The following is a 26240-nucleotide window of genomic DNA, read 5'->3' on the forward strand; positions in this document are numbered from 1 at the left end:
CCATGAATTTTGGACCGGGATACATGATAACCTATGTCAGATTGCAGGGATCCAGGTTCCATTCAGCCCAAGATTATTTGTTTTGGGAGATGGGTCAATCCCTAGCGAGATGGATAAGCACATAAAAAACTGGGTCCAGACTAGTTTAATGATCACTAGACAGATTATTTTAAGGGGATAGAAGAATGAAGGGGTGCCGTCAATCCAGTAGTGGGCTTGTGAGATGGCTAGGGTGGTGGTTTTTGAAAAAAATGTTTGCCAGATTGTATGTATATACTATAAAATGGGAAAAGTACATGAGCTTTCTGGAAGGCTCCTAAAAAGCTTTGTGATGGGGAGAGACGTGTATGGGAGAGACGTGTATGATTCTATTATTCTATTTTGTTGAATGGTCTGGAATATTGTAGTCACTGTGTCATTTTTTCTTGATTTTTGTCTGTGTGTGTGGTGATAACAGTAGGGGGGATTTGTTCATATCGTGAATTGTAGGTTTTGTATTTTGTAAAAAAAAAAAAAAAAAAAGAATTGTTAATCACAAAATATATAAAAATCTTACCACCAACAACAGTCTAATGCTGCAACACAATGATGTCTGTTTTCATTCCCCAGCTGTAAAAACTTTATTAGAGCTTTAAAGTTCTAGAAATCAAATCTCTCCCTGTCTTTCTATTGTCATTGTCAACTAGAGCGTGAGTGTTTAAACTTGAAACAAACTTGCAACTGTTTAAGGTACAGTATAGCGATGACAATGATCCCAACCTTACCCTTGAAGAATACAATAAGTTGTATATGATTGATAAGATTAAGGACAGTTGTTTGGTCAAGGTCTGCTGCAGTCACTTGTGAGTATGAACTTTGAACTTATAGATCGAAGCCAATGCAGGGAGTACTACCAGGAAGGTAGTACCATACGTCATTTCTATATGCTCAGATGTTTAATTACTAATCGATACAAGTGTCCTTCAAATAGGATTCAAACCAATTTAGCAATGTGCCAGAAATTGCTACCCAGTTTTCCAGTCTGTCTAATAATATGTTGTGTTGTTATTTAGCAATAAGACCTAATGATACAAAGACTGAAACCTCTCAACGGTCTGTTTAAGTGGATATCATTCAAGACCTTGACAAAAGCAGTCTCTGTGTTGTGTAGTAGTCAAAATCCTGACTGGAAAACATCAAATAATTGTTTAGGGCCTACAGTAGAATGTGTCAAGCTGATGAGGAACATCCTTTTCATTTACTTTACTTAAAAATGGGTCTGTAATTGTTAATTAGTGAGTTGGAATATTCTTTTTTAAGAGTGGCTTAATAACTGCAGTTTTCAGGGCCTATGGGGAAAAGCTGGAGAGAAGTGAAGTGTTAACTATTTGTAGAAGATCTGATGCCATGCAGTTAAAAACTTTTTTGAGCCTGTTGGGAGGATATCAAGGCAACAGGAGGAGGATTACTCTTTTATTCATATTTACCAGCATGGTATTTCTCTCTAGTGCTTTTCTCTTACCAGCGACTACCTTTACCTTTGTGGGGGCAATGGAATCAATGCTATATGTATTATTTAATAGGTATCTACAAGATCAGGAAACCAGAAATAGGAAAGCAAGGTCCAGAAGAATAAGGCAGGAGGTCCACTACCAACGGTAGAAAGAAAATGGATATTGTGGGGACAGGGCAAATAATTTTCTTTCCTGTCTGCGTTGATGACTGGCAGATTTGCTTGGTGTTTATTTGAATACTGGTGATTTTAAATGCAGCATCCATTAACATCACATTAAATTAATCTCTGATCTTAATTTGTTTGAGGGGAGGTGGGAGGACACTGATTAGGAAAACTTTTGGTGACCTTGTTGGCCCTATCAGTCTCGTCAGTGCGGGGAGAAGTGAGCTGCTGGATATTGAGGCTGTGATGTTTTTTCTTCCAGTTTGGCCAGACAACTAAAAATGTCAATGAAATCCTGCTGTAGCACTTCTGACTGCTCTTTGCAAAGTTCACTGGCTCCTACATGCAGACTAATTTGATACATTTTGGGGTGTTTACCAGTTGAGGAATTTTCTTTTTTATGTCACAGACCGTAGTATCTAAGAAGCAGTATGTTTCAATGGTCTTACGCGCTGTCGCCTACAACCAGTTACAAGTTTAATCGTCTCTTCAGCTATTATTCCCTCTTTTGCTCAAAATGAGACTTCTGTTGGCTGGCAGTCTTCATCTCCACTTCTGTCTCACTGAGACTTTTTAATGGTTCAAACCTGTTTTCCAGTTGTAATGTCAGGGTTTAATGGGGTCTGTGTTTATGTCCACATGACTCCACTGGTTTCATTACAGCGAGTCTTGGGAAAGTTATTCTGTCATTTAGAAACAGGTTTCCAATTAAATCTTGTTGAGTTGAATTCTGATGAACTAACTCACCAGCAAACTCACTAGTCTTGTCATAGTGAGGTTTTCAAAGAACCATCGGAGACTCCAGGAAGTCAAGTGCTGTTACCTTAAATGTTGCGTTATTCCTTCAAGCAATATAATGTTTAATATTCAACTTCTTTGACAGACTTTTTGAATTTGTGACACTTTACAAATCAGCAGCTTTTCTTTGTTTTCAGTTTGATGGTGTCTGTAATATTTACTATATATAACTGTTAAGTCAGGTCTGTAATGCAATGATAGGTCTGTAATGAAATGATAGGTCTGGTAGTATAATTGTGCTATATTTGTTACACTGTGTGTGATTTAAAAAAGCCAGCAGTGCAAGTCTTTGTTTTACAAAAGCTTAAAGTTTGCTTCATATAATTGTTTCATTGAGGACCTTCTAACTAAGAAAGCTACTACGCAAATAACAGAAAGAACTAAATAACATCTTTCTGTAGTGGTGTCTGTGTTGGGGTTTTAAAGTCAAGTGTTCTTTACAGCATAAAAAGCAAGGAGGAAACAACTCCAAAGCCTCTAAAGCAGAAGCTTATACCAGTTAAATCCAGTGTACCCAGGGGCGCCCATTCAGATAATCCAGTATTACACCACAGTCAGATATTAGCCAGGAACTTTAGAGTCTTTGGTCAAAACACACAGAAGAAAGGTATGCTTATTTATGATCCATTTTGACTGGGCTGAGGTTAAGCTCCCATGTGGCAGCCTGAAAGTCTTTGTATGTGAAGGAATGCAAGTAGACCTCAGCAGAGAGAGAGAGAGAAAGTCTGTATGGCATGTCTGTGCGTATGTGACAAAGTATACAAAGGCCACAGAGTTAGACATTGATGAACGTGAGCACGAGAAATGAAAAGGAGGTGGACACAGAGCGGTAAAGGGAGAGAGAAAGTGTCAACAGTCGTAGTCACTCAGAGATGACAGACTAGCGCTGCAACTAATGTTTTCATTAGCAGTTGATTTTTTCTGTTAATGAATTTACCTTTTTTGTTTATAAAAGAGCCCGAGAGAAAATTTTCAAAGAGCTTATTTTTCCCACCCAACAGTCCAAAACTCACAAACATTAAGTTTACAATTACATAAAACAAAGAAATGCAGAAAATCCTCACATTTTAGAAGTTGAAAAAAGCATTTAGCCATGCTAGCAGCGTTGCTCTATGGATGGAAAGTCGGTCAGTTCACCACCTTGGTCCAGTCTCAAATATCCCAACAGCTATTGGATTTTGTACAGATAGTCATGGTCCCCAGAGGATAAAGCCTACTGACTTTGGAGATCCCCTGGCTTATCCTCCAGTGACAAAATGGGGTGACATTTTAGTTTTTTTAGTGAAATAGCGCAACGACTATTGGATGTATTGCCATGGAATACAATTGTCATTGAGAGAAAACTATTTTTGGTCACTTTTCATGTGAACAATCCAGTTGATGCATAGGACTGTATAAGTGAAGACAAAACATCTTGATCGCCCCCTGGTGGCTGGCAATCAAGAGAAAAGGTTTTCTATAAATTTACCATACATTAATGTAAAGTAGCCATATTCAGGGTAAACACATAATGTACACTTGCATAGGTACTGTCTGCATTTATATACACATGTATGCATACATTTGTGCCTGTAAATGCCATATAATGAGTTTTAGAGACTTGTGAAATTTTTAAAATGGGACATTATGTGACTTGCAAAATGTGAGTAGTTTTATAAAATGTCATCTCCAGTTTACTGAGGAAGTATGCTGAGTAGAGAGATTATGTAATGTATACAAAGAGATTATATATCCCATACCACAGTAATATACTGTGTACATACTGTACATAGCTGACTCTATGACTGACCACATGTTTAGGACTTGGATTAGTGCACCTTTGACCTTCCGCCATGGATAAAAAGGATTTGTGTAATGTTTCATTTTAACCAAGAGACAAGTTGTTCCAGTCAAAGTTAATACGTTTTTTTTTCTTCTTATATCTGGGTTTACTGCTGCTAGAATAACAATAATAAAAAATATATTAACTGTATTAAAGACAGAGTTACCTGCGATTGTGCAACAAACAATATTTAATCAGACTATGAAGAAGAACATTTTAATGTTTCAGCTTGGATGTCCAATTCATATAAAATATGACTCATAAAGTGCATTTAAAGTTTTTTTTTTTTTTTTTACTTTTGTCAGCTCTGAGTGCATTATTGCAGTTACTCTGACAATTATCCTGTGAAGCTTTTATTGTGTGTCTATTCCAGGCGCATTTCTAGGACTTGAGGAGGTTCGGGGCTTAGCCCGGACCCATTTAACTAAACTGAATGCAATGCAATACGGGGACTGGCTTGTCCAGCTTATTCATAGCCAGTGCATGTTTATTTTAGCGGCCCAGTTTGTAGATGTTAGTTAAATGAAACCAACATTTGGCCTAATATAATCATAACTGGCCTGGCAACCCAATAGCCAAGATTTTGTTTCCAAATTTGTGTGGGGACTTATGATGTTGGGGGTCTGGACCTGGCCTGGTCTCTGAATGAGACAACGTTTAGGGAAGTGGCTGTTCCCTGCTATACATCGGAGGAGGAAAACAGAAACTACGGCAGAAATACACGGAGCTCATCTCTATTTTTACAGCGAGAGTGGACACTAAACTAATCACAGGTCTGCTTCAGAGCTCCGTGTGTTTGAGTCTGAACCATAGACTGGAAACGTCACAGGAACTTAAAACAAAATCATTAGTATTGTGCTGCTAAACCTTGTGTTAATGGCATCAATGTTTTAGACTGATTTAGCTATGATTCCTCCGAAAATTACACCTTTTACAACTTTCCTCATGTTGCTAGGTGATAGCGACAAATACAACATGTTGGTCTGACCCCGCACGTAGCTGCACGTTCTATTCGCCTCGGAAAAGCAAACTGGACAAAGTTACAGTTCTACCATTAGTTCTACAAAAAAAATTTAAGAACTGCAAGTGCCTTGGAAAATACTTGTTTTCTTTATTTGCATGTGCCATTCTGGGGATTTCTTATTCTATTATACTTATTTTTGTAAAAAAAAAAAAAAAAAAAAAAAAAGAGAGAGATCCGGGGCAATTCATAAAACAATCGGGGCTGTAGCTGGGGACGCCCAGGCCTGACGCCGCCTCTGGTCTATTCAGTTATTTTTAGGAAAAAGCAATAAAAAGGCTTGATCACACAAACAGCCGCCCTGGAGCCATATCAGGTCTCAGGTCAGCAAAAAACACTCCAGTCAAAATGTGCCAACTCCAAATGACAAACTGAAGAACCAGCCGTTAACACTGACTGGACAAGCTGCTGAGTTTTTAAGGGCTTTAGGTCAACATACACTGAGGGCTAAATGGGAAATGATGACAGTAGGGTCATTGATGATTAACAGCTGATTATCATGTAGGTGTGGTCTGGTTGTACTGGAACGTTATCACTTGCACGTGTAAAAACACAAGGTTTACAGCATGTTGTAAAAATGTATTGTCATTTCATTCACTGGTAATGGGTTCATTTTTACTTCCACTATGGCTCTAATGTCAATATATTAAATATATAAAACACATATTAAATATTGGTTTGATGTAGTCAAATATTATTAAGGCTGCAACTAACAATTATTTTCATTATCGATTCATTACAAATTATCTTTTTAATTAATCATTAAGTCTTTAAATGGCAAAAAACACTGAAAAATGCCCATTGGAAAAAAACAAATATATTTATTTTATAATGACACAACGAAAACCAGCAAATCCTCTCATTTGAGAGCCAGGAACTAGAAAATATTTGGCACTTGTTAACTAACAAACACTTTGTTTGAAAAATTATTAAAACGATTAATCAATTATCAAAATAGTTGCCAACAAATCATTTCAGCTCCAGTTATTATTCTTCCTACACTGTTCAATGATCTTTGGTGATGACACACCAAGGAGATCGCCAGCTGTCAAATTATTGTAATATCTATTTTTGCACATTATGTCCATAAGAGGGCAAATGTACACGAGATACATAACTACTGGTATAGGAATATTTATTTCAACATAAACATGTCTTTTTAAAGATCTACATACCTACACATTATAAAATAAGTAATTCAATAATGTCCTATGGCTACCATTAAATTTAATTTAAAAACCGTAGACCTCTTTCTTTGCACCCTGGTTAGTGCTAGACTGAGAACATAGCCCCCTAGCAAGCAAGCTAGCTAACTAGCCAGCCAGCCGTCCAGCCACTAAATTAATAAAATATAATAACTTAACGAAAATATATATATATATATATATATATATATATATATATATATATATATATATATATATAATTATTCACATTTTTGTCACATCGTAGGAAAGAACATTGCTATTGCACGATGAGTGATACCTTTGTTCGGCTCATTTTCTGTAACCACTAACCAGTATAGTCTGGTTTTCCTTTTTGAATGGCGAATAAATTACCACCTCCTGCTAACATGGAGAACTATTTCTTCTCATGCAGGCGCAGAATGTACACGTTAGTAGGCCGTCGACTGTAGTCTTTGCAGTGTGTTCAAGTGCAAATTTTTGGCAAAGACACAGGCGATGCCACAGTCAGCCTTCGCTGCCACTAGTTCTTGGCCAGCTGCCTGGTGGGTCAGCACCTTTAACCATCACATCATTCTGCCTTCACCCAGAAGTCTCTTGCTTGGTGTGTCTGAAACAGGTGCTGCGGCTGCCTCCACCACAATAACCAAAACAGTGGTGGACAAACCTTTCCCTCTAACTGGAGTTTCCATTGTTTCTGATGATAATGCACTTAGGCAGCACACAGCCACATCCCCCACTCCTCCAGCCCAAAACAACATACTCTCATCCTGTTCTATCATCTTTCTAAAGCACAGAGTGGAGGCCTACCTTAAGTAGAAAGGAGATATTGGCCTGTCTTCTTCTTGGGAGCTGAAATAAAAAAAACAATAACAAACTTAATGAGCTTGCAGGGTGTGGTTATGAAGTGCTAGGGCAGAAAAACATTAAGCCCCCCCACATCACTACATGTCAGTGGGCCTGAAAATAGGAGCATAAGGCTGGCTTTTGTCAGCAGAATAATAGCCATGCAGTGCAACAGAACAGTGCTTTTGTGGAGCTTGTCTCTGGTAATTATTATGAACCAAAAGAGAAATGGGTGCTGCTCTAGAATATAGGCTGGCTGCTGCCACTGGATGTATGCCAGCAACACATGATGAAATTATGCAACGATAAGAGGAACTCAGTGTTTGCACTGAATGTTAAGGTTGCTCAACAATTTAATATCCTGGCACTTACAAGCTGAACATTTCATAATCACCAAGTCTTGTTTGCCTAAGCAGAGTTGAATACTTTATTATTTTATTTACAGTCAAAGCAGAAAGAAAACCACTGCAACCAAACCCCTGAACTTTTAGACCTTGTATCAAGGTTGTCTTTATATTTTTTTTATTCAATTCACTGTGAGCCATTTATTTACTGTTAAATTAATTAAAGGTTTGTCACCACTTAACTTTATATTAAATGTATCAAATCAACCAGATTTGTGTTTTGTTTTAAGCATTTTAACCAAATCAGACATGAATCTTCACATTGCATTGTTCAACATGTCACAGAAGGAAAAGCACAGGAGTAAAAAAAATAAATAATGATAGATGAATTCCATTTAGCTGCTTCAGTTTTTAGTGTCGTAATATTGTGCATGCTGGCTCACTGTCACGCTGCCATGGCTTACTGGGACACTTGAATAGAGCAGCAGAGCCATTGTTAAGGTTATTAGTAACACCTGTGCTTTCCCAACTCTGACAAGTCAAAATGTCTGATGTAAAAGGGCCCATATTTTCTCTGCAGAAGACACAACAATGTCACTATTCATCTCTTTAAACTCCTATTGGGACTTTATTTGGATGTACAATTGTGAAAAGCAAACACATATATATGATTAATTAGACTATTTTAAGCAAAAATACCATTGTTCCACCTTCTCATTGTGATAATTTGCTGCTTTTCTTACAAAAAGAGGAATGTGATGACATCACGTTGGGCTTTAGGAAATTGTGATGGGCATTTGTCGCAGCTTTTACAGCTTTCAGACATTTTATTTTAAAAAAGAGACGATAAATCAAAAAACTAATCTGCAGATTTATTAATAATACAATTTGTTGCAGTTGCTACTTAATAATTGCTAAGTGATTTATATCCAATCTTCTAAATGACATCATGACTAACCGCAAGATTATTTTTTGTTTTCGTTCCAACTGTAAACAAAAAGTTTCCTGTCCTTTATACTATATACAGTTCAGCAGAAGCTAAAAAAGGAATGGCACACAATATTGTTGATATCCAATAGAGCAGCAAGACTATTTTGTTTTGCTGGTTTAGTTTTAATGTTTTAAAGAGGGACAGATGGTAGATAACATCAAACAATTTCCTATATGAGATAACTAGGCCTACTGTGTTATTATAACAGCCTGATCGCAGGTTGTAAACATGTTGAGTCTCAGATGTTATAAGAGTTGTTATTGAGTGGAGTTATTAAGTGAATGTTTGGTTCTCGGTTGTGTTTTGGTACGTGACGTGCCATCATGTGGCTAAGAGCACAGGCGTGTCGAGGGGAGGGAAAACCGCTTTGGCCATTTGGGCAGCAACTCAGGAAGTTCAAAACAAAGGATTTAGGTTTCAAGTCAGACAGGAATCAAAATGGGCCAAAGTTCATTGAACTTTCTCAAATGACACAATGTTCAGGAAATATGCTTGTTTTAGAGGCAAGTGTGGTTCACCACAAACACCTGCACATTCTTTTAGAGCCTCAGAGGTGAATTTTTTTTCTTCCCACCCCATGATCTTAACTGGTGTTACACAGTCTGGCAAGCGTATTAAAATAATATGGTCCGTCACTGACGTCGTGAATTGCAAAAGCGGAAATCCTGCTTACCCACTACCTTACTAAGGGGATAACAAAAAGCTTTGTAGGGGCACTCAGAAAAAGGCCTGATCCCTCTGGGGCAAACGGAAATCTACCCATGACAAGGTGGTCATTCTGGACACTAAAAAAAATATGTAGACAAAGGTAGTCTGGCTTAGTGGATGCTGGTCACTTGCTCCCTCCGCCCTGCCGTACCTTTTCCAAAATCCCTCAACAACAGGCAACAACAACACTCGCTGAAGTCTAATTAAAGTTCTTCTCTCAGATGTGAACAACATTTTTCACAACACTTTTGGAGGTGCCATTTACTATGTCTATTGCCAATTACACTTGTGATTACGTGTGTATGTTAATCAATTTTTACACAATTTTTACACTTTGCTCAAAAATAGTTTAGGTGAAGCCATTCTTTGAGTTGGTGCTACAAAGCAAAAAGTGAAAAAATAGTGTGGCTAGAAAAGACTACAACAAAGGCTGAATATAAAATGCACAAACTCCATAGTGTATTTTGTTTTTGTAATTTACTAAATTGATTAATAGAGAGCCATGGAGCATCTGTGACCTGAGTCCTCTTGTGTCTCAGAACCTCTGTTCAGTCTCCAGTCCATTCAGGACCCCCAAACCATTAGCTTTTAGACGGGTGCTGCACAGTACATTCTTAGAATACCTCAGAGCACAAACTATGTAGTGGTCAAGACCTAAAGTATTTGTTGGATAGGCCTGGCTAAGCTGTGCTTGGTGTATGCTCATTCTATCAGAGATTTAAAAAATTATGATAATAAATAAATTTGATATAGCTGTGTGTTTCATACCAAAATACCTGGGCCACGTTCAGCCCCGACAAAATGTAGCGACACGTTTAAAAAAAAAAACTGAAACGAGAGTGCGTTGAACACCGTGTTGTGTGTGCAAGCGTTGTGCATTTTTAAAACCACGAGTTTACAAACACGTCTCTGCTGATTGGGTATCACCTATGACAAAGCCAATAAATGATAACATTGGAAAGTTTGTAAGTACACCAGAAGTTTATGAACACTTGCCTGCTGTCTTCAGCTCTCTGTTGCTGCTGCTGCTACCTGCAGTTAGACGAGTGCTTAGGGCCGTCTACAAATTACTACACCGAAAAGAGATACAACAAAAATTAATTTAATGATTAAATAAGGTAATGTCTCCAAACTTACCTCAATTATTAATTGTCTCCTGCTAGTTATACTACAGCACTTACTTTAAAAAAAAAAGTTAAATTAAAAAATATTTTTGTTGCATCTCTTTTCGGTGTTGTAATTTGTAGACGGCCCTCGTCTTACAGCAGCAACAACAACAGCAGAGAGCAGAAGCCAGCAGGGAAGTGTTATTTACATAAACTTCTGGTGTACTGCCCTCTCAATCCATCGTTTTATGAGAGCATAACCTATTTGTACTACTTGTAGACGTTTGGTATCATTTCGGGCATTATTAGTGGGGTAACTTACGGGATACAAACGTGGGTCCATTAGCCCCTGCGCTAAGCTATTCAGCTGATAACGCTACTCTACGCTAACTCTCCCAATGTTAGACCCAGGTGAAAAAAGCTTCTGGGGGGGTGTTTGGCTCGAGGTCATGGTGCAAAGGACCCTAGGGTGAATTACTCCGAACCATCACTTTAAGTTACCTCTCTTTCTGAAACGGAAAACCCAGTTTCCCTCATGTCAGGGTTAACAAACTCAGAGTTTTCACTAAACCTGCTTTCTGGAACGGGCCTCTGGGCTTTGACAGAGAGGGGGTGAGCCTGGGAGCGAACACTTTCTGTTGACCGCCACTAACTTATTTCGATTTCACACAAGTAACTTCACATTTGGTAACTGCAGTGCTAGTTGTATTTTACATGTGGAGGAATAAATCATTAGGGACAGCAGATGTAAAATAGCCTTTTGGCTAATTCTGTATTATTAGTATGCATTGCCCCTGTAAATAAACCTGAAATAAATAAATTGCAAAACAATCTTGAGCGTGTCACTGTGTGTTTATGCATCTCTTAGTGTTTAGTCCCTCACGGCAGCACTTTGTTGGACTGCTTACAGCCGCCACAACTGGTGATAAATAAACAACATATTAAAGTGTACTCACTTCTGCCTCTCTGCTGCTTTAGGTAAACTGCTAAAATAAAAAAAAATTGCTTGTTGAATTAAAATGAAACTAAACACAAAAGGCACCAGTGAAAAAAGAATGAGTTAATTTTAAAGTGCGGTTTTCTATTAATACTCTCTTTCAACTAACTCAAAATATCCCTGAGTGCAATATCACAGTCTTTTGCAATGTGTTTATCGCGCACGTTGACATAGCCATTATGATAAAAAATAAAAATAAATAAACGATATGTTGTGCAGCCCTAATTAGGGGTCAATGTCCTGTAAGAGATTTGGAAAAAGGCACTTACATCAAAAGTGCAGGAAAACCAGTTTGATCTAGCCAGCAGGTTCCTGTTTTAAATATGTGCTGTCAGGCTTTTAGGCTGATTGATGAGATTTCCTGACAGGCGGCCAACAATGCCGTTATACCCACAGGGAACCAGCACTCACACCACACTGCAATGTTCTTCACCCCCACCTATTTCCAATGGGCTTCTAAGAAACCCAATGGTTACATCATAAGATTTAGTGAACCATGGCAACTCAACACAAAAGCCAGTATGGATCCCTCACGTGCACCAACGCAATGCTGAGAACAGAATAAGTTCACATGACGCTGCTATGTGACCTGTGTGGTGAACAAGACTGGTGTCATATTTCAGGTACAGGTGAGAGCATTGGGGTATACAGAATTATTGGATTATTGGATTTGATAAAGAGAAGGCAATGTTTTTACATGTTTAACATGGTCAGATGTAAGACTCATGCTCTGATACAGTACAGATACAGTGGTCAAAATGTGGATACATGAGAAGATCTAAAAGTGTAGCTAATAATAGGAATGTCTGAGAATGATGATTTGATTTCCAGCCGGTGCTGAATCAGACATAAGCACGGACCAACTCAGGATGGGAGTAGCTCCTGGAAAGAAGGATACAACGTGTCAAATCTAATACACGTGTCATCAGATGTGGCCCAGGTGGCAGAGCTGCAATATGTATTATGCTGCACTATGCTCACACAGCTTTGCCTGCCACATACCTGTGGGAATTGAGAGCAAGCTGACAAGCAGGCATGAAAGCAGCTACAGAAAACAGCTACAAAAATTAAAACACAGTGAGTCCACATATGGAAAATTATTATACATTTGCCATGGCTTTATGCGTAAAAGAAATCACAGGTTTTTTATTTTAACAGACTCATAAACCTTACTAATTTTTAACACTGTATTCACATACATGCTTTGTCTTTAATCATTTGAAAGCTCTAGAGTCTTTAATTCATCAAACACTACCTGTGAGTATCAAAAGTCTTCTTGCATTAAAGATGGTCAAATCATTTAAGTCTTTTTGCAAACTGCAGGTGTCTATTAGTAAATACTAAAGAGTTCAGAGCGCTGACGCACGTTACTGGGGACCCTTGCCACGCTGTCTGTACATCAGTCACCCAATGCGACCTGACAAGAAGAATTTTAGGGTGTGGGGAAAATCCACCATGAGATTTACTGGTATCTTGACATGGTGAGGAAAGCTGTTGCCACCTTCAAAGTATTATATTTGCTACTTCATGTAGACAGGAACATCTGTTCCATTAAGAGGCGATGCTTGGCCTTGCTGATTTAACACATTTTAGGTTAATTATCTTGGGGATAAATAGCTAGCAAGAAAAACCTAATGAGGTTGACTTGATATTTGATTTTTGATAGTTATTGTAAACCTGTTAACCTGTTTAATACTACTTGAATTTGTTTGGATAATAAAAGTGATTATTACTGCCAGTGAAACTGAAAAAGTACATATTCTAAGATAAAAATACAAATTATATTTTAAATATTTATAATTATTATATTTGAGATTTCAGTAAGATTTGTAATTCAGTATACAGGTATGTTTGAGATCACACCACTGTGCATTTCATACCAAACTTTTATGTAATGTGTTAATGGATCTGGTGCTGACACGGTTTCAAACTGATTAATGTCATATTAAAAGGTCAGCGGTGTGGCAGCCAAGTCATCGTAGAGGCCAAAACAGCGTCATCATTTCTCATCTTAGTGCTTCAACATCACACACTCGCTTTGCTCCACATTATATTTTGTAGTTTTTTCACCGAGACAAGCGCTATCGTCAGTAAAGTGGTGACACTTAATGTCACTAATGTCAATATTTATAATTGAGGAAACAAAATCACTCAAATGAAAACATACACCGTGGATAAACTGGATTTGGAGCGTGTGAGAAGATGTTTTAAGCAGTATAGTAGTGACATTTTTCAGCCAAACAGTGCAGGTGTGATCTCAGCCAAGGGTAGTGCTAGTCTAAACCTCCGGTCAAAGCAGCAAGAGCCCCAACAACAGACACAGCTGTGGCCTTGCTATAGGACTGGGGACACTCGACACCAAGTGGTTCCAGTTTCAGCTTCTTATAATAGGCTTGTTTGCATGCCAAAGGCACACTGCCTCGTGGCTTATGCTTTAGATCCCTGATCGCTGTCAACCCTCACCCTCGACTGATAGTCCTATGCAAACAATAGTCATAACCTCTTTACCACTGCTAGAATCCCCCACATTGGAACTGGACATCACAAAACAAAAGTAGAAATTATTTAATAGTTTAAAGTTATGTATGTAGCAGTATGTTTTATTTTACAGTGGTCATAAAGGATCACGCTTACAGATGAATATGTGATCCAAATAAAATCATATTTAAATTTTTTTTTATTAGATAGTGAAGATAGACAGGAAAGGGGAGAGAGAGAAGGGATGACGACAGCAAAGGGACACGGGTCGGATTTTAACCCGGGCCGCCAAGGACCCCAATCCTAAAAAAACATGAACTTGAAAAAACATTTACCTGCTATATTGCACAGAGTAAGTAAATTCTATTTTTGGCACATAAATGATACCGTATGTGTATAAAGTGCACATAAAGAATCTATAAATATGATATATTAATCTCTGACTATACTTTACACAGTATTTTATTTTGATTGTCACCATATATTTATGAACATCTACCATTATTACAGCTCTGAGCTCTATTTGTAAAAAAAAAAAAAAAAAAAAGATTCCTAAAATAATTACAATTACAATTATTATTATCCCAATTCTGAAATTTGCAAGACATATCAGTTTGAAGACATAGGTGCATGCTCTTTGACCGGACACACTGACCTGCTGACTGCCTCCATGCTCCCAGAGGGGCTGACATCAAGGTGGCCGAGTGGCGAGGAAGTGTCTGGGGTGTCTTGGCAAGCTGTCTCCATTGGCTCTGGACAGGGGCTTCTCAGCTCTGAGGTCAGGGGCAAAATTATTGGTATGGAGAGGGACCTTGCATGGGGCAAGCCAGCAGAGCGGCTGGGCTGAGGGGGGTGAGTCATGCTGTCACTCTTTCCTTTCCTCACCTATTTTACACAGAGAAAGATGGAGAGAGATGCCAAAAACAGGTGAGTCTCTTGACAGGAAATATGAGACAGAATGAGAGGTAAATGATACTCACCTGCGAACATTTCTGCACAATCAAGCACATACACAACCGCATTTACAGAGAAACAGTGGAGCCTTCAACCGTTGCTCAGGTTACTATAAAACATGCATTTGAGGCTCTACTGAGGTAAAGCAAAGAGCAATAAAAAACCCACACATAAGGCAAGAAGGGAAAAAAAAAAGTCAAAAAAAGTCAGACTGATCTTACCGTGCTGACCCTGATTGGGTATAAACAGCATGAACCGCCGACTGTAGTGTAGGAGAAGAATCTTAACCTAATTACAGCCACATTGTGAGTACCCTTCTGCATTTCTAACCAAGATAAGTGTTAAATAATTTGTCTCCCAGAGCTTTCTCTTAGTATATATGGAGAGTACTCTTATGCCTGCTAATGAACACTGAGGCCAAATAGCAGGCTGGCTGTGGTAAAAAGAGTATGAAATGGGTCTGACGGCATTGGCTTAAGTATTGATAATTGTCAAAAACACCCAATGCTAAAAGAGGCTTGGCTCTAGATAAACATCTGTCGGACTGAATAAAAAGGCCTACTTTTTTGTTGTTACTTTAAGCCAGTTATCAGCAGAACATTTCCATTTGGGGTTTGTACTTAATGGGTTGTTCTAAAAATCTATGGATGCTGCATCCATTTAGTCATTGGTGCACTTAATGGGCGAATCTTTGGGAACATGATTAGCTGCACAAGCTTCGTTAGCTAGACCTGGTATGGATTTTGCCCCTCGGGGCTTTGTTATTGATTAAGCTAAATTTGTTATTCACAGAAAACCAAAGAGAAACAAAAAACTGCTGCTGCCGTCTGGCAAACGACACAGAAGTATCCGCTGTCGTACCACCAGACTACAGAGCTGCTTCCTTCCTCAAGGTGTAAGACTCCTCAGCTCATCCTCTGTACTTCACCATAAAAGTTTCTTTCCTTTCTTGTGTAGCATAAAGGGACTACAACTTGCAAATTCGTTGTTCATCCCTGAGTTTTAGAATGACAATAAATGAACCTTAAATGAAGGGAGGGAAACGAAGGGGGAGCCGTCATGGAGACATCATGGGCAAGTCCCCATCCTAAAAATGTTGTGATAATAAAGATGGTGCTGTCATCTTGGTTGGTCTATGCTGTTGAATTTTTTAGGTCTGTGCACTGTATGATGGTGGTTATTAGGGGTGCACGATTCAGAAAATGTCACGATTCAATATCGATTTCTAGGCTCAAGATTCGATTCCAAATCGATTTTCGATTCAAAAACGATTCTCGATTCAAAAAACGATTCACAGTATGTAAATGTAGTTACTTTCCCATGTGATTGCAGTAGACATACAATAAAAAAAAAATGTAAAAAATATTAATTGATTTTGAATCGGTAGAGCTTGAATCGCAATTCGAATATGAATAAAACAATTGCACACCCCTAGTAGTTATGGTGAGTTAGAAAGTAGATAATTTGAGAACCATTGTATAGGGTATAATATTTCTCACTAGACACACTTGAAATGACAAATGACACAGGGACATAGTATATATACTGACTATATATACCGAACAGCGAATGATTTCAGACACAGTCATGGAAACTCCAAAAAGAGCTTAGAATCAAACTGCAGGTCAGTTTCAATAGTGTTAACCACTGAACCGTCACGCTGCCTCCATTGCTGGTTCTCAGTTTCTGCCTGTGCATAAAAAAGAGCTTAAACAGAATCCCAACAAGTGGGAGCTAAATAGGCCAGATGGCAAAGAAGCCTGACAGACCAAATTGAGGATATGACCTGGTTTCTAAATCATGGATTAACTTCTACTTTGAAGGTTTGTAACTAAAATCGCAAAAGACTGCAAACATTTTACTTTCTCTTTAATAATCTGCTACAATGAAAAGGCCGTTGTAGCTTAGCGGGCCTTGAAACAACATCTACCACTGTTAACAGACCTCTATTCACTGAATAAAGCTAATTTCTTAGACATCTACTAAAATGTCTTTGCAATATGATCCATACCTGTTCTTTCTTGCCACAACCACAACTACTTTCACTAGACTTTTCAAAATAGTGGTTGTTTGTATAAGCAGTTTTGCTCAAAGAGAGAAAAGCTCACATTCTGAAAAAGTTCTAAAAATGCTTTTGTGATCCTACTATAGCAACGGAAGGCTTTTTTGCAATGCTGTATTTATTCAACAAGAAGGACTTAATAATACTCTGCCAGTAATAACTGTGCCCCTTTTGGAGTCTAAAACTCGTGTATTGACATAAGCATATCTATGTGTTCAACAAAACACAATTCCCAATTCCCATCATAAATCACTGCTTAGGGCTATCGAATTAGTGTCTGTCTGTCTGTCTGTCTGCCTGCCTGCCTGCCTGTCTGTTTCTTTGGGTGTGTTTGTTAGCCTGAGGCTAATGCCTATGTCACACTTCCTGCTTCCAGAACGCAGAGTAGGGAATCACAACTTCCGGTCAACAGTTCCTTTCTCCATGAGGATTTAGATTATCAGCCATAATGTCTAAACCATTTGAGGTAGACTGACCACGAGCTACGTGGTTGTGAAACGAAAGTTTCTGCTCCTGTAGAATCTATAACTCTGTATGAAATCAACCGCGATCTTATGGAGTAAAACTACACTACCCACAATCCTAAGTGTAACAGCAACGTCTCTGATTGGTCCAACTCACTGTTACCATAGCAACATTTACCGTACCCGTGAAACCGCGAACAGCTAGAGCAAGCTTCTACTATTGAAGTCCACGATAGTTTCTGTTGTCTTGTACTTTTTGCCTTTTTTGCCGTTTTCAAAATGTTTTTTTTTTTTAGCGTTCATTTACAATCCGAACCACATCATTGTAGGTGACTTCAGGCGGGTAGCGGAGAGAATTGGTCCAGCAGAATCTATCGGGCTCCGCCATTGTAAAAAGCTAACCGGAAGAGCCATATCCCCACACAGAGACGTTCTTCCGGTCTTCAACTGTTGCGAGACATAGGCCTATAAATACTGTATAACTTATAAAGTTATTTCACCTTTGCCTCGCAGTGCCACAATATAATAATAATTTATACTTTATTAATCCCGCAAGGGGAAATTCCAATGTTTTCACTCTGTTGTTATTACACACAGGTCTGAATTACACACACATGCTCAGAACCTATACATGCACTAATGGAGAGATGTCAGAGTGAGGGAGCTGCCCATGGAAAGGTAGCTCTGGTAGTCATATGTGAGTGGTGATCAGTCCAAAACGTAGATTTTTAACTATATATTTTGTGGTAGCAAGCATCAAGGCCAAATCTTTGTTAAGTTTGGCCTTGAGAGTGAAAACTGTTTCATAGAAGAGGTTCTACAGGAGTGTTTGTGAAATGCAGCTGTAAAAGTTAATATTTATAGTGAAGTTGAATCATTGGTTAATCATTAAGGAGCTCAAGCCTTTTTCAGTAAATGATATTTTCATTCATACAGGAAGTGAGGAGTCTTTTGGTGCCAGCTTTATTTATATGAATGGATGTTAAAGTTACAATCTCAAAGCTCTCCATTTCGTTCTCTTTGACGCATCTATGGCCTATAATACTTTAAAGTTAATGTGTTTAGTGTTTTAATAGCTCCTAAACAACAGACTCTTGATACTGTGATATAACTGCTGATTGCAACTGTTCTGCCACCAGCAGTTGGTTTTAGTTGAACATTCTGTTGCTAGCAGCAGCTTTAATTTTCCTCCCCAAATGTCCTTGTTGGGGGATTATCTGTATGTACTCCTTTTATTACAGCTGCTTTGTGATGGTTGACTTGTGATTTAGTAGAATTTAGTTTCTCTATGAGCAGCTTACTGCTAACCAAGCAAGCCACTAAGGCTGTATATTGTTTGTTTTTTTTAATCGTCATCGCGATATCAATTGGCGCAATAAACATATCGGGAAAGGCTGCAACATATAAAAAAAAAAACACAAATATCAGTAGCACTTTAAAATGTAATTAATTTTTTAATGATGCCTTTTATATTCAATTCAATGTTCAATTTGTTCAATAAAAGAAAGTTGGAAATGATTTACTTTTATTTGTTTTAAATTCAACAAGCAGTTTGTTGTATTTTAGCAGGATACTCAAAGCCGCAGAACTGAGAACACTTTAATATGTATTTAGTTATCGCAAGTAACACATTGAGCGAGAAGAGACAAGTTGTGCTTTCAATATGCGTTCGTGGAAGGGTCATGGGGAAAGTGGGAGTTCCACCCAAAAAGGTGTGAGGATACGCGTAAAGTGCGCCTAATTATATATTCTGCGTTATTGACAAAGACTGCAAAGACGGGAAATTCTCTGCCTCTTAAAAGCAGGTGTAAACCAGCTACAAGCGGGTTTCTTCGTATATGCCTCCTGGGGAAATGGCAGCAGTAATCCGAGCAAGACAAAAACATAGGCCAAGCTGAAAAGAAATTTTGACACAAGGATCACACTTTTTCAGTGGAGTGAACACAAAATCATTAAGCGCTACAGATTAAGCAGCCATGCAATATTAGAGTTACTGGAAGAAATCAAAGATGACATTGAATCTCCGACTCAGCGTTCACATTCCATTCCAGCAGTTGTTAAACTCCTCGCTACATTACAAGTATTGGCATCAGGTACATTTTAAACAGTGGGAATATCGCAGTCTGCACTCAGCTGTATCATAGCACCAGTACCGCTTTGCTACAGCGCAATTTACGGTATAGTGGGCGGAGAAAAGCGCTGATTACCCGATGAAATGGATGTTTGGTAAATACAACGTAAATTGAAGTATCACAGCGTGCACTTTGGCCATGGCGCTGATAACGCTATATTCGCAAATGTATGTGGATCTGGCCCTATGTGTATGTTCACTAGAATAAGTACTGTGTTGCACTTACTATGATGACTAAATGTGGATCTTTCAGTGGTGACACTTCTTCAAGGCATAAAGCACAATGCAAGTCATTTGACAGACGTCTACACTTTTGTGAATCCAGTTTCCTTGTTACTGTACTTAAACATTTTTACAATACCTTTGGTCTAAATCTTGTTTATTGAATATAATACCTTTCTGATTCGTAATCAGAGTTCAAAATTAACTTTTTCATCCAACAGCTAAATGGCTAGTGAAAGTTCAACATTTTACCAGACACTCAATAGATTACCTTTGTTTTTTTGGCAGGTGAGTGAAGCAAATCTACCAGCCTATTTCACCAACATTTGGCTGGTAGATGGTGCCAATTCTAAACCCTGTTTGTAATCACTATCATTGTATGTTTTGTCCAATACAGTTTTCAGATTTTCTTCTATTAGAAACCTCAAAGGCAAACTGCTGTCATCACCCTTTATTGCAAAGTGTAATTAGCTCGCTGCATAGCTGTGCACCTACACACAGAGTGAGTAGAGGATCTAGTGTTACCTTATCAGCTTAAAGGTTGAAGTAACTTCAGCATTTAAAAACATTCTTAAGCTTCAGTTACATACCAGCTCTGCTAAAAGTTTTTCCACAGACTACTGGGGGAAGTAAAAATTCTTCATCAGCAGACACTTAACTTCCTGAGCTTATCTTGCTGTTAGTCAGCAATTCTTTTATCTCTACAGCGACATTGGTCTTGACTGATTAACCGCATTTATGGCATCAGGTCTTCAAAACAACCACACCGAGTCCGTCATTGTTGTCAAACTGAAGCCAACCTTACAGAAATTACTCCTTGTATCACTAATACAAATATGAACTTATCTATGTAAGATCAAAGTGACTCATTTCAAAACTAAATTTAGAATTCATTTTGCTGAATATAGCTTTCATATTGACCTTGGTGAAAGAAAATGAAGATGGAGCTAAATATCTACTACATGTACACAAAGAGGACATTTCTAAGCCTTAATTATAATCAAATTCATGGCCAAATGCTGCTTTTGTGGCAGGAGTCATCTGTAACAATACCACAACACAGTTGGAAGAAGATACCATAGCCCCTGTTTGTCTCTCACTGCAAATAAGTGTGTTGTTGTTTCCTGCAGCAGATTGCCTTTATCAAATCACATCATGTGACCGAGCAGCGAGGCCACATGCATCAGAGGCTGCCTGAGAGATGACCTCAGGCTAATCAGCACCAAGGCAATGCAGCAGATAAGAAAGCATAAAGTATTTATTGGAAAGGGTGAGAAATAGACGGTAGTAACCTAACCCCTTAAACAAGAATAATTGATCACAATACTTAATGACAGTAACAAACTGTTATTTTCCGTACCTTCTTTTTCCTCTGCCTCGCCTTTGGAGTGTTAGTGGAGGATTTGTTCACAAGTTCTGCATTTTCTGGTGTTTTCTTTTGTCCAGCCTTGGAAGATGCATGGAGAGAAAATGCAAAATAAAGAGATTACGATTTGAAGTGCATAGAAACATTAAAGACAATTGAGTTAGTGCTGCTGGGTCGTTGTTGTGATCACATACAGGTGTACTACTGTGCTTATTCTATTCTATGTACTAAGTGTTCATTGTAGTGGTTGTTGTGAAGTGCTCATTCATAAGGTCTCAAAAAAAGAAAAAAAAGAAAAAGAAAATCCAATCCAAGGCACACTGTAGGGTTTGTGCAAAATTATATTGCCTTTATTTTACATGGCAATATTAATTTAAGACGGTCAATTAAAATACATGTCATACTTTTTAGACCACATTACAATGACCCCTTCACAAGATGCATACACACATTATTTCTTGGATGTACTGTATTGATAATCAAATGTGAGAAAATGCAAATACAAGCTATTTCTTAATACTCCTAACCTGAGAAGAAATGATAACTTATCAGTAATGTCAGTTGCAATTAATTAAAAAGGTCATCATCTATTTACGCTAAGCGACATGATTACCATTGCAGGCAGTATACACAAGTCAGCTGACACTGATAATATCTTTAAAGCTCACAGAAAACTACACAGACGCACACAGGAATGGCTTTCGTGTTGGAAAACAGCTTTTCCAAAACATGCCCATGCTCTTTTAATCACGTCACACACAGTGCCTGAAAATCGCATTGCCAGACCTTCCTCCACAGAGCTGCGAAGGAGGGTCTGGTGAGCTTACACAGTATTCCGAGATGGGAGAAAAACATGCTCTGGTTTATTGGCATTTCTTTAAACCAATCACAATCGTCTTGGGGGGGTGCTATGCGCCGCACGGAGCAATGGCACCTCTGCAAAATAGCCTCGGGAAGAACTTGTTTGGGTGGAACGTGTGTACGTTCAAAGATTGTTTTAGTCGTGCAACAGAACTCAGATACGACAGATAGTCTAGCTAGCTGTCTCGATTGACCCTGCAGAGATCTGAGGAGCAGTTAACCATAGTCCTCATAAAGTGGATTTTAAAATGCCAACACAAAGAAAGCGGAAGGTAACAGACATCCGGACAAAATGAAAGACATCCGCCGGAATTTCCGGCGGCACCTGAACAATTCTGGAAGTGGAACATCGTGGACATAGACTAGGTCACACAGATCACATGGTTGGTGTTAAAAAGGACTATGTAAGTGAATTTGAAGGGTTCATGCAAGTTTGATCTGGGAGTGTCACACATAAACAACGACACTGCATTTCACAGCAGAAAGATTGCAGAGGAGCATTAATGCATAAACAAAGACGCACACATGCAGGCTGCTGTAAAGCTGATCACACACCTTTGTTCTGGGAGCTGGTGTCTGTGTGTTTGCATTAAGGTGGGTGTGTGACTTCTTTTTGTCTGCATCAGTCAAATGCGCCTCCTGGGACCAGAAAGAGAACAAAAGAAAACACAGTTGTAAAGCACGTCTTTTGACTGATCATACACTATAGTAACAAAAGGAGCAACAGATCATGCTTAACAGAGACCACAAAACTTTTTTTCTCCAGTTCTTATTGTTGTAACTGTAGCCTCAAATATATAAAATATCAGGGAGTCATTTAAGAGAACGGCTGGGTATGTGTGTTCTACTTTTGCTTTTCTTCTGTGAGCCTGTGAACATGGTTCAGAATAGATTTTAACAGGTTGAAAATCTGCATACAAACGCATAAAAACTTTCATGTAAACCTCCAGCTCATCAGCATTTTGTGTCTGAAGGAAAAGGCAACACCAGTGATCATATGTACTGCGTTTAAAGGCATTAACAGGAATGCCAGCAGGCGAGGGGCCTCAGCAGGCCGTGCATGCCTGTGCATATGTGTTAGTGTTTATGTGTATGTGTGCATGTTTGTGTGTAAGGCAATCTGATTCTGACTGAAGGGTTTCCCATAGGTCAGTGGGGTTTAATGTGGCTGTGCCCTTACAGGTATTTACAACTCATCACAGACATTTGTGACTGGAAAATTTAAATATCTTATTTTACTGCTACTAGGATCCCAGACTTTTGGATTTCATGATCTCAGGTTGCATGTGATCACTGCATTTCTCAAATGATCAACAATCTCTCTCTCTAATTTTATTTTGCATGGTAAGCATAGCGCCACATGGGAATCAGACACTATGTTTGATGTTGTTAAAAATGGAAGAGGTAGTGTGGGAGAAGAGGTGAGACGTCAAAGTCATGGGAAGCTAAATCCTGATGGCATCAGATGGTCTATGTCATGTTTCATGCCAATATTACGGTCATCAATTAACAATCAAGAAGTTTGCTACAGACATGGCCAGAATTTTCCAGTTCCACTTGTGATATGATTTTCTTTATATTCACATGAGGTCCCTTTGAGTGAAATACACAATAATTTGATATTTTACAGGCCTGTAAATCCCATCAAACTCACTGATGTCATGCTGATCATTTTTCAAGGGATAAAAGGGTATTAGGAAAATTCATTTGACATGCTATGTCTTTTATAGGCTAATGAGAGTATTTTCTCCCAGTACTTTGACTACTTTAGAAGAAATAGAATCATTTATTTAAGCTTAATTATTTCCCTGGTAGAATTTTATTTTGTGTGAAGAGCCTGCCCAGGAAAAACTATAATGTAATACTTTTTCAGATAATTTTAAGGACTAAGTGCTCCTAGTTTTGAGACTTAATAAACCATTTAATCCCCATTGGGTTCTCTGAAAAATGATTTGCTGCAAAGCTGAAAACAGCTTTTTTTTTTAGCTTGGGAAAAATTGATGATTTGGAGATACACGTTTTTGAATAAAATAAAATTTCCAATAAAAACAAAATGTTCAAAAAAACCTAAATAACTTAATTTGTTTTCATTTAATTTTTTTCTCAATGTGGGGAAGATGGGAACTTGAACTCTAAAATCCTGACTACAGCAATGCATTTATATACATTTGTGACTCATACAAGAAGTTAACCTGTATTGAAAATAAATAATTATCTGAATCTTAACCAGAATCATATGACTTAAATGGATAGTTTGCTCAGTTGTGCTTCATTTACCACAAGAAGCTCCAGATGCAGCAGCAAGATGCTGCCAGGAAAACCAGCAAACCAGACAAACTAGCTAATCAATAAAGACATCAGCCATTGAAGCAGCAAATATAAATCAACAACCAGAGACTCAAAACAGCCACCTGTGGAGGAGTCGTTCCTGTGAGGCTGTGATATGAGATCAATAGTTATTTATGTAAGCCTGTATTTATAAAATCACTCCTCCAAGTGGATGGGCAGAGGGTGAGGTCACAGAGAGGAACTCATACTGTTTAGTGTGCATGGGCACAACATTAGCATCTGGTGTTCCTATGAGTATATACAACACCTTTACAATAACAAGGGCTGACAAGTCTTCTGTGCAGCCTTCTTCATCTCTGGCGCTCTCAAATATATTGCTGTAGTTCTGGATGAACTTGATCATGATCTTGTTACAGATAGTCTGGTCCTTCATTGCTTCAAAACCAGGAGCCACGCTGGAAAAGAGGGAAAAATAAAAGCAAACATTCTGTAATTCTTCAAATATGACAGAAGCAGTAAAAAATAGAGTTGAGAATTTGTTAATAATTTAATTCTTTCACTTTGCAGCATTAAACTGATGGGATATTGATTTTGATACTGACATTTAGTCATCAGTTAGTCAACTTGAATAACAAAGCAGAGTTCAGCCGCCCTAGCAGGTATGGTGTCTGATGCTACTGAACAGCTGTGTGAGATGCAGACTGGGCTGTAGGCACTAATGCTAGACCTAATTATATAACTTACATATAACACACACACACACACACACACACACACACACACACACACACACACACACACACACACACACACACACACACACACACACACACACACACACACACACACACACACACACACACACACACACACACACACACACCCTCCCCCCCCTGGAACAGCTTGTACACTATGAAAAGGTATCCAGTACAGTTTCTTCTTCTCTATTACTTCTAGTAAGGTCTGATCTTTTTTACCATGCAGGGTTTCCAAGCCTTAACACCCCAGTTTATTAATGGGCGATGCCCACCAGTCAGGAGAACAGTAGCTGTAGGTCAAAATGTACAAGTATGATTTTAAAACTCCTCCAGTAAGCCCTTCATAAATAGACCAGTGAGAACAGAGGTACATGGTTCAGCAGCTGCAGGGAGGCATATAAAGCCACTGATGCATCATTTATTTATGAACATCAGTTGAACAGCTGAAAGCACATTAACATCAATCTTATTTGTCATACAACATTTACCTCAAAACTGTTCACAACACTCAATTAGTGTTCTTGAATGTGACTTTCGATTAATATAATGTTTGAAGAGTCAAAGATCTGATGTAGTAGTTTAAATACATGTCTGACACAATGTGAAGAAGTGTATTCATGGTACATTTATGAGCAATCTAATGTCATGTAAGTATCTCTAGAAGACTGATGATTTCATCTTCACTAAATAAGCTACAGCACCACCTGTTGGCCAAATATTTTCATAGAGACCAGTACCCTTTCTCTGTTTTTACAGCAGTCATGTTCTCAATATATGTACTCTAACTACTCTTTTATGTTAATACTTTTAGACTCATTTGTGTTTTTAAGTAATCATTTGCCTGTTTTCTTTTTTTTCTTTTTTAGATGTTACCCCAATATTGTCTGTACTGTGAAGTTTAAGATTTTTTCCCATTCTGAAATACGGGACAAGACATCTGTTCTGCTTAAAATAAAAAGTACAAAAAAGCTTTTTTTGTCTTCAATTATTGACACATTTTACAAAACAGCTGCAATGTCTGTGGGGTAAACTTTACCTGGGTTTATTAACGACTCAACATGTAAGTATTTATTAGAAGGAAACCCCTTGAGATGAATCATCTCATTTTCGAGGGGGTCCTTAAAACAATTAAACAGCAAATACAAAACACATTCACACATACACACAGCACTCCCGAGCCT

At 38.3% G+C, this 26240-nt stretch overlaps 1 protein-coding gene across 5 annotated transcripts in view; it reads right to left on the minus strand.

The window, feature by feature from the left end:
• Positions 1-26240, minus strand: part of fam13a (family with sequence similarity 13 member A) — a 76542-nt gene that overhangs the window by 38695 nt on the left and 11607 nt on the right. For 4 of the 5 annotated variants that reach the window (XM_039803183.1, XM_039803199.1, XM_039803209.1 and 1 more), the window contains exons 5-9: positions 24609-24756; positions 22568-22651; positions 21146-21232; positions 14608-14837; positions 7293-7334 (exon numbers count right to left, since the gene is read on the minus strand). In XM_039803183.1, the coding sequence (XP_039659117.1) occupies positions 7293-7334; positions 14608-14837; positions 21146-21232; positions 22568-22651; positions 24609-24756 (591 nt within the window). The remainder of the gene's footprint in view (positions 1-7292; positions 7335-14607; positions 14838-21145; positions 21233-22567; positions 22652-24608; positions 24757-26240) is intronic. The other variant, XM_039803191.1, reaches the window with a different exon arrangement.

Source organism: Perca fluviatilis, chromosome 1 (assembly GCF_010015445.1).
Source record: "Perca fluviatilis chromosome 1, GENO_Pfluv_1.0, whole genome shotgun sequence".
Taxonomy (NCBI): domain Eukaryota; kingdom Metazoa; phylum Chordata; class Actinopteri; order Perciformes; family Percidae; genus Perca; species Perca fluviatilis.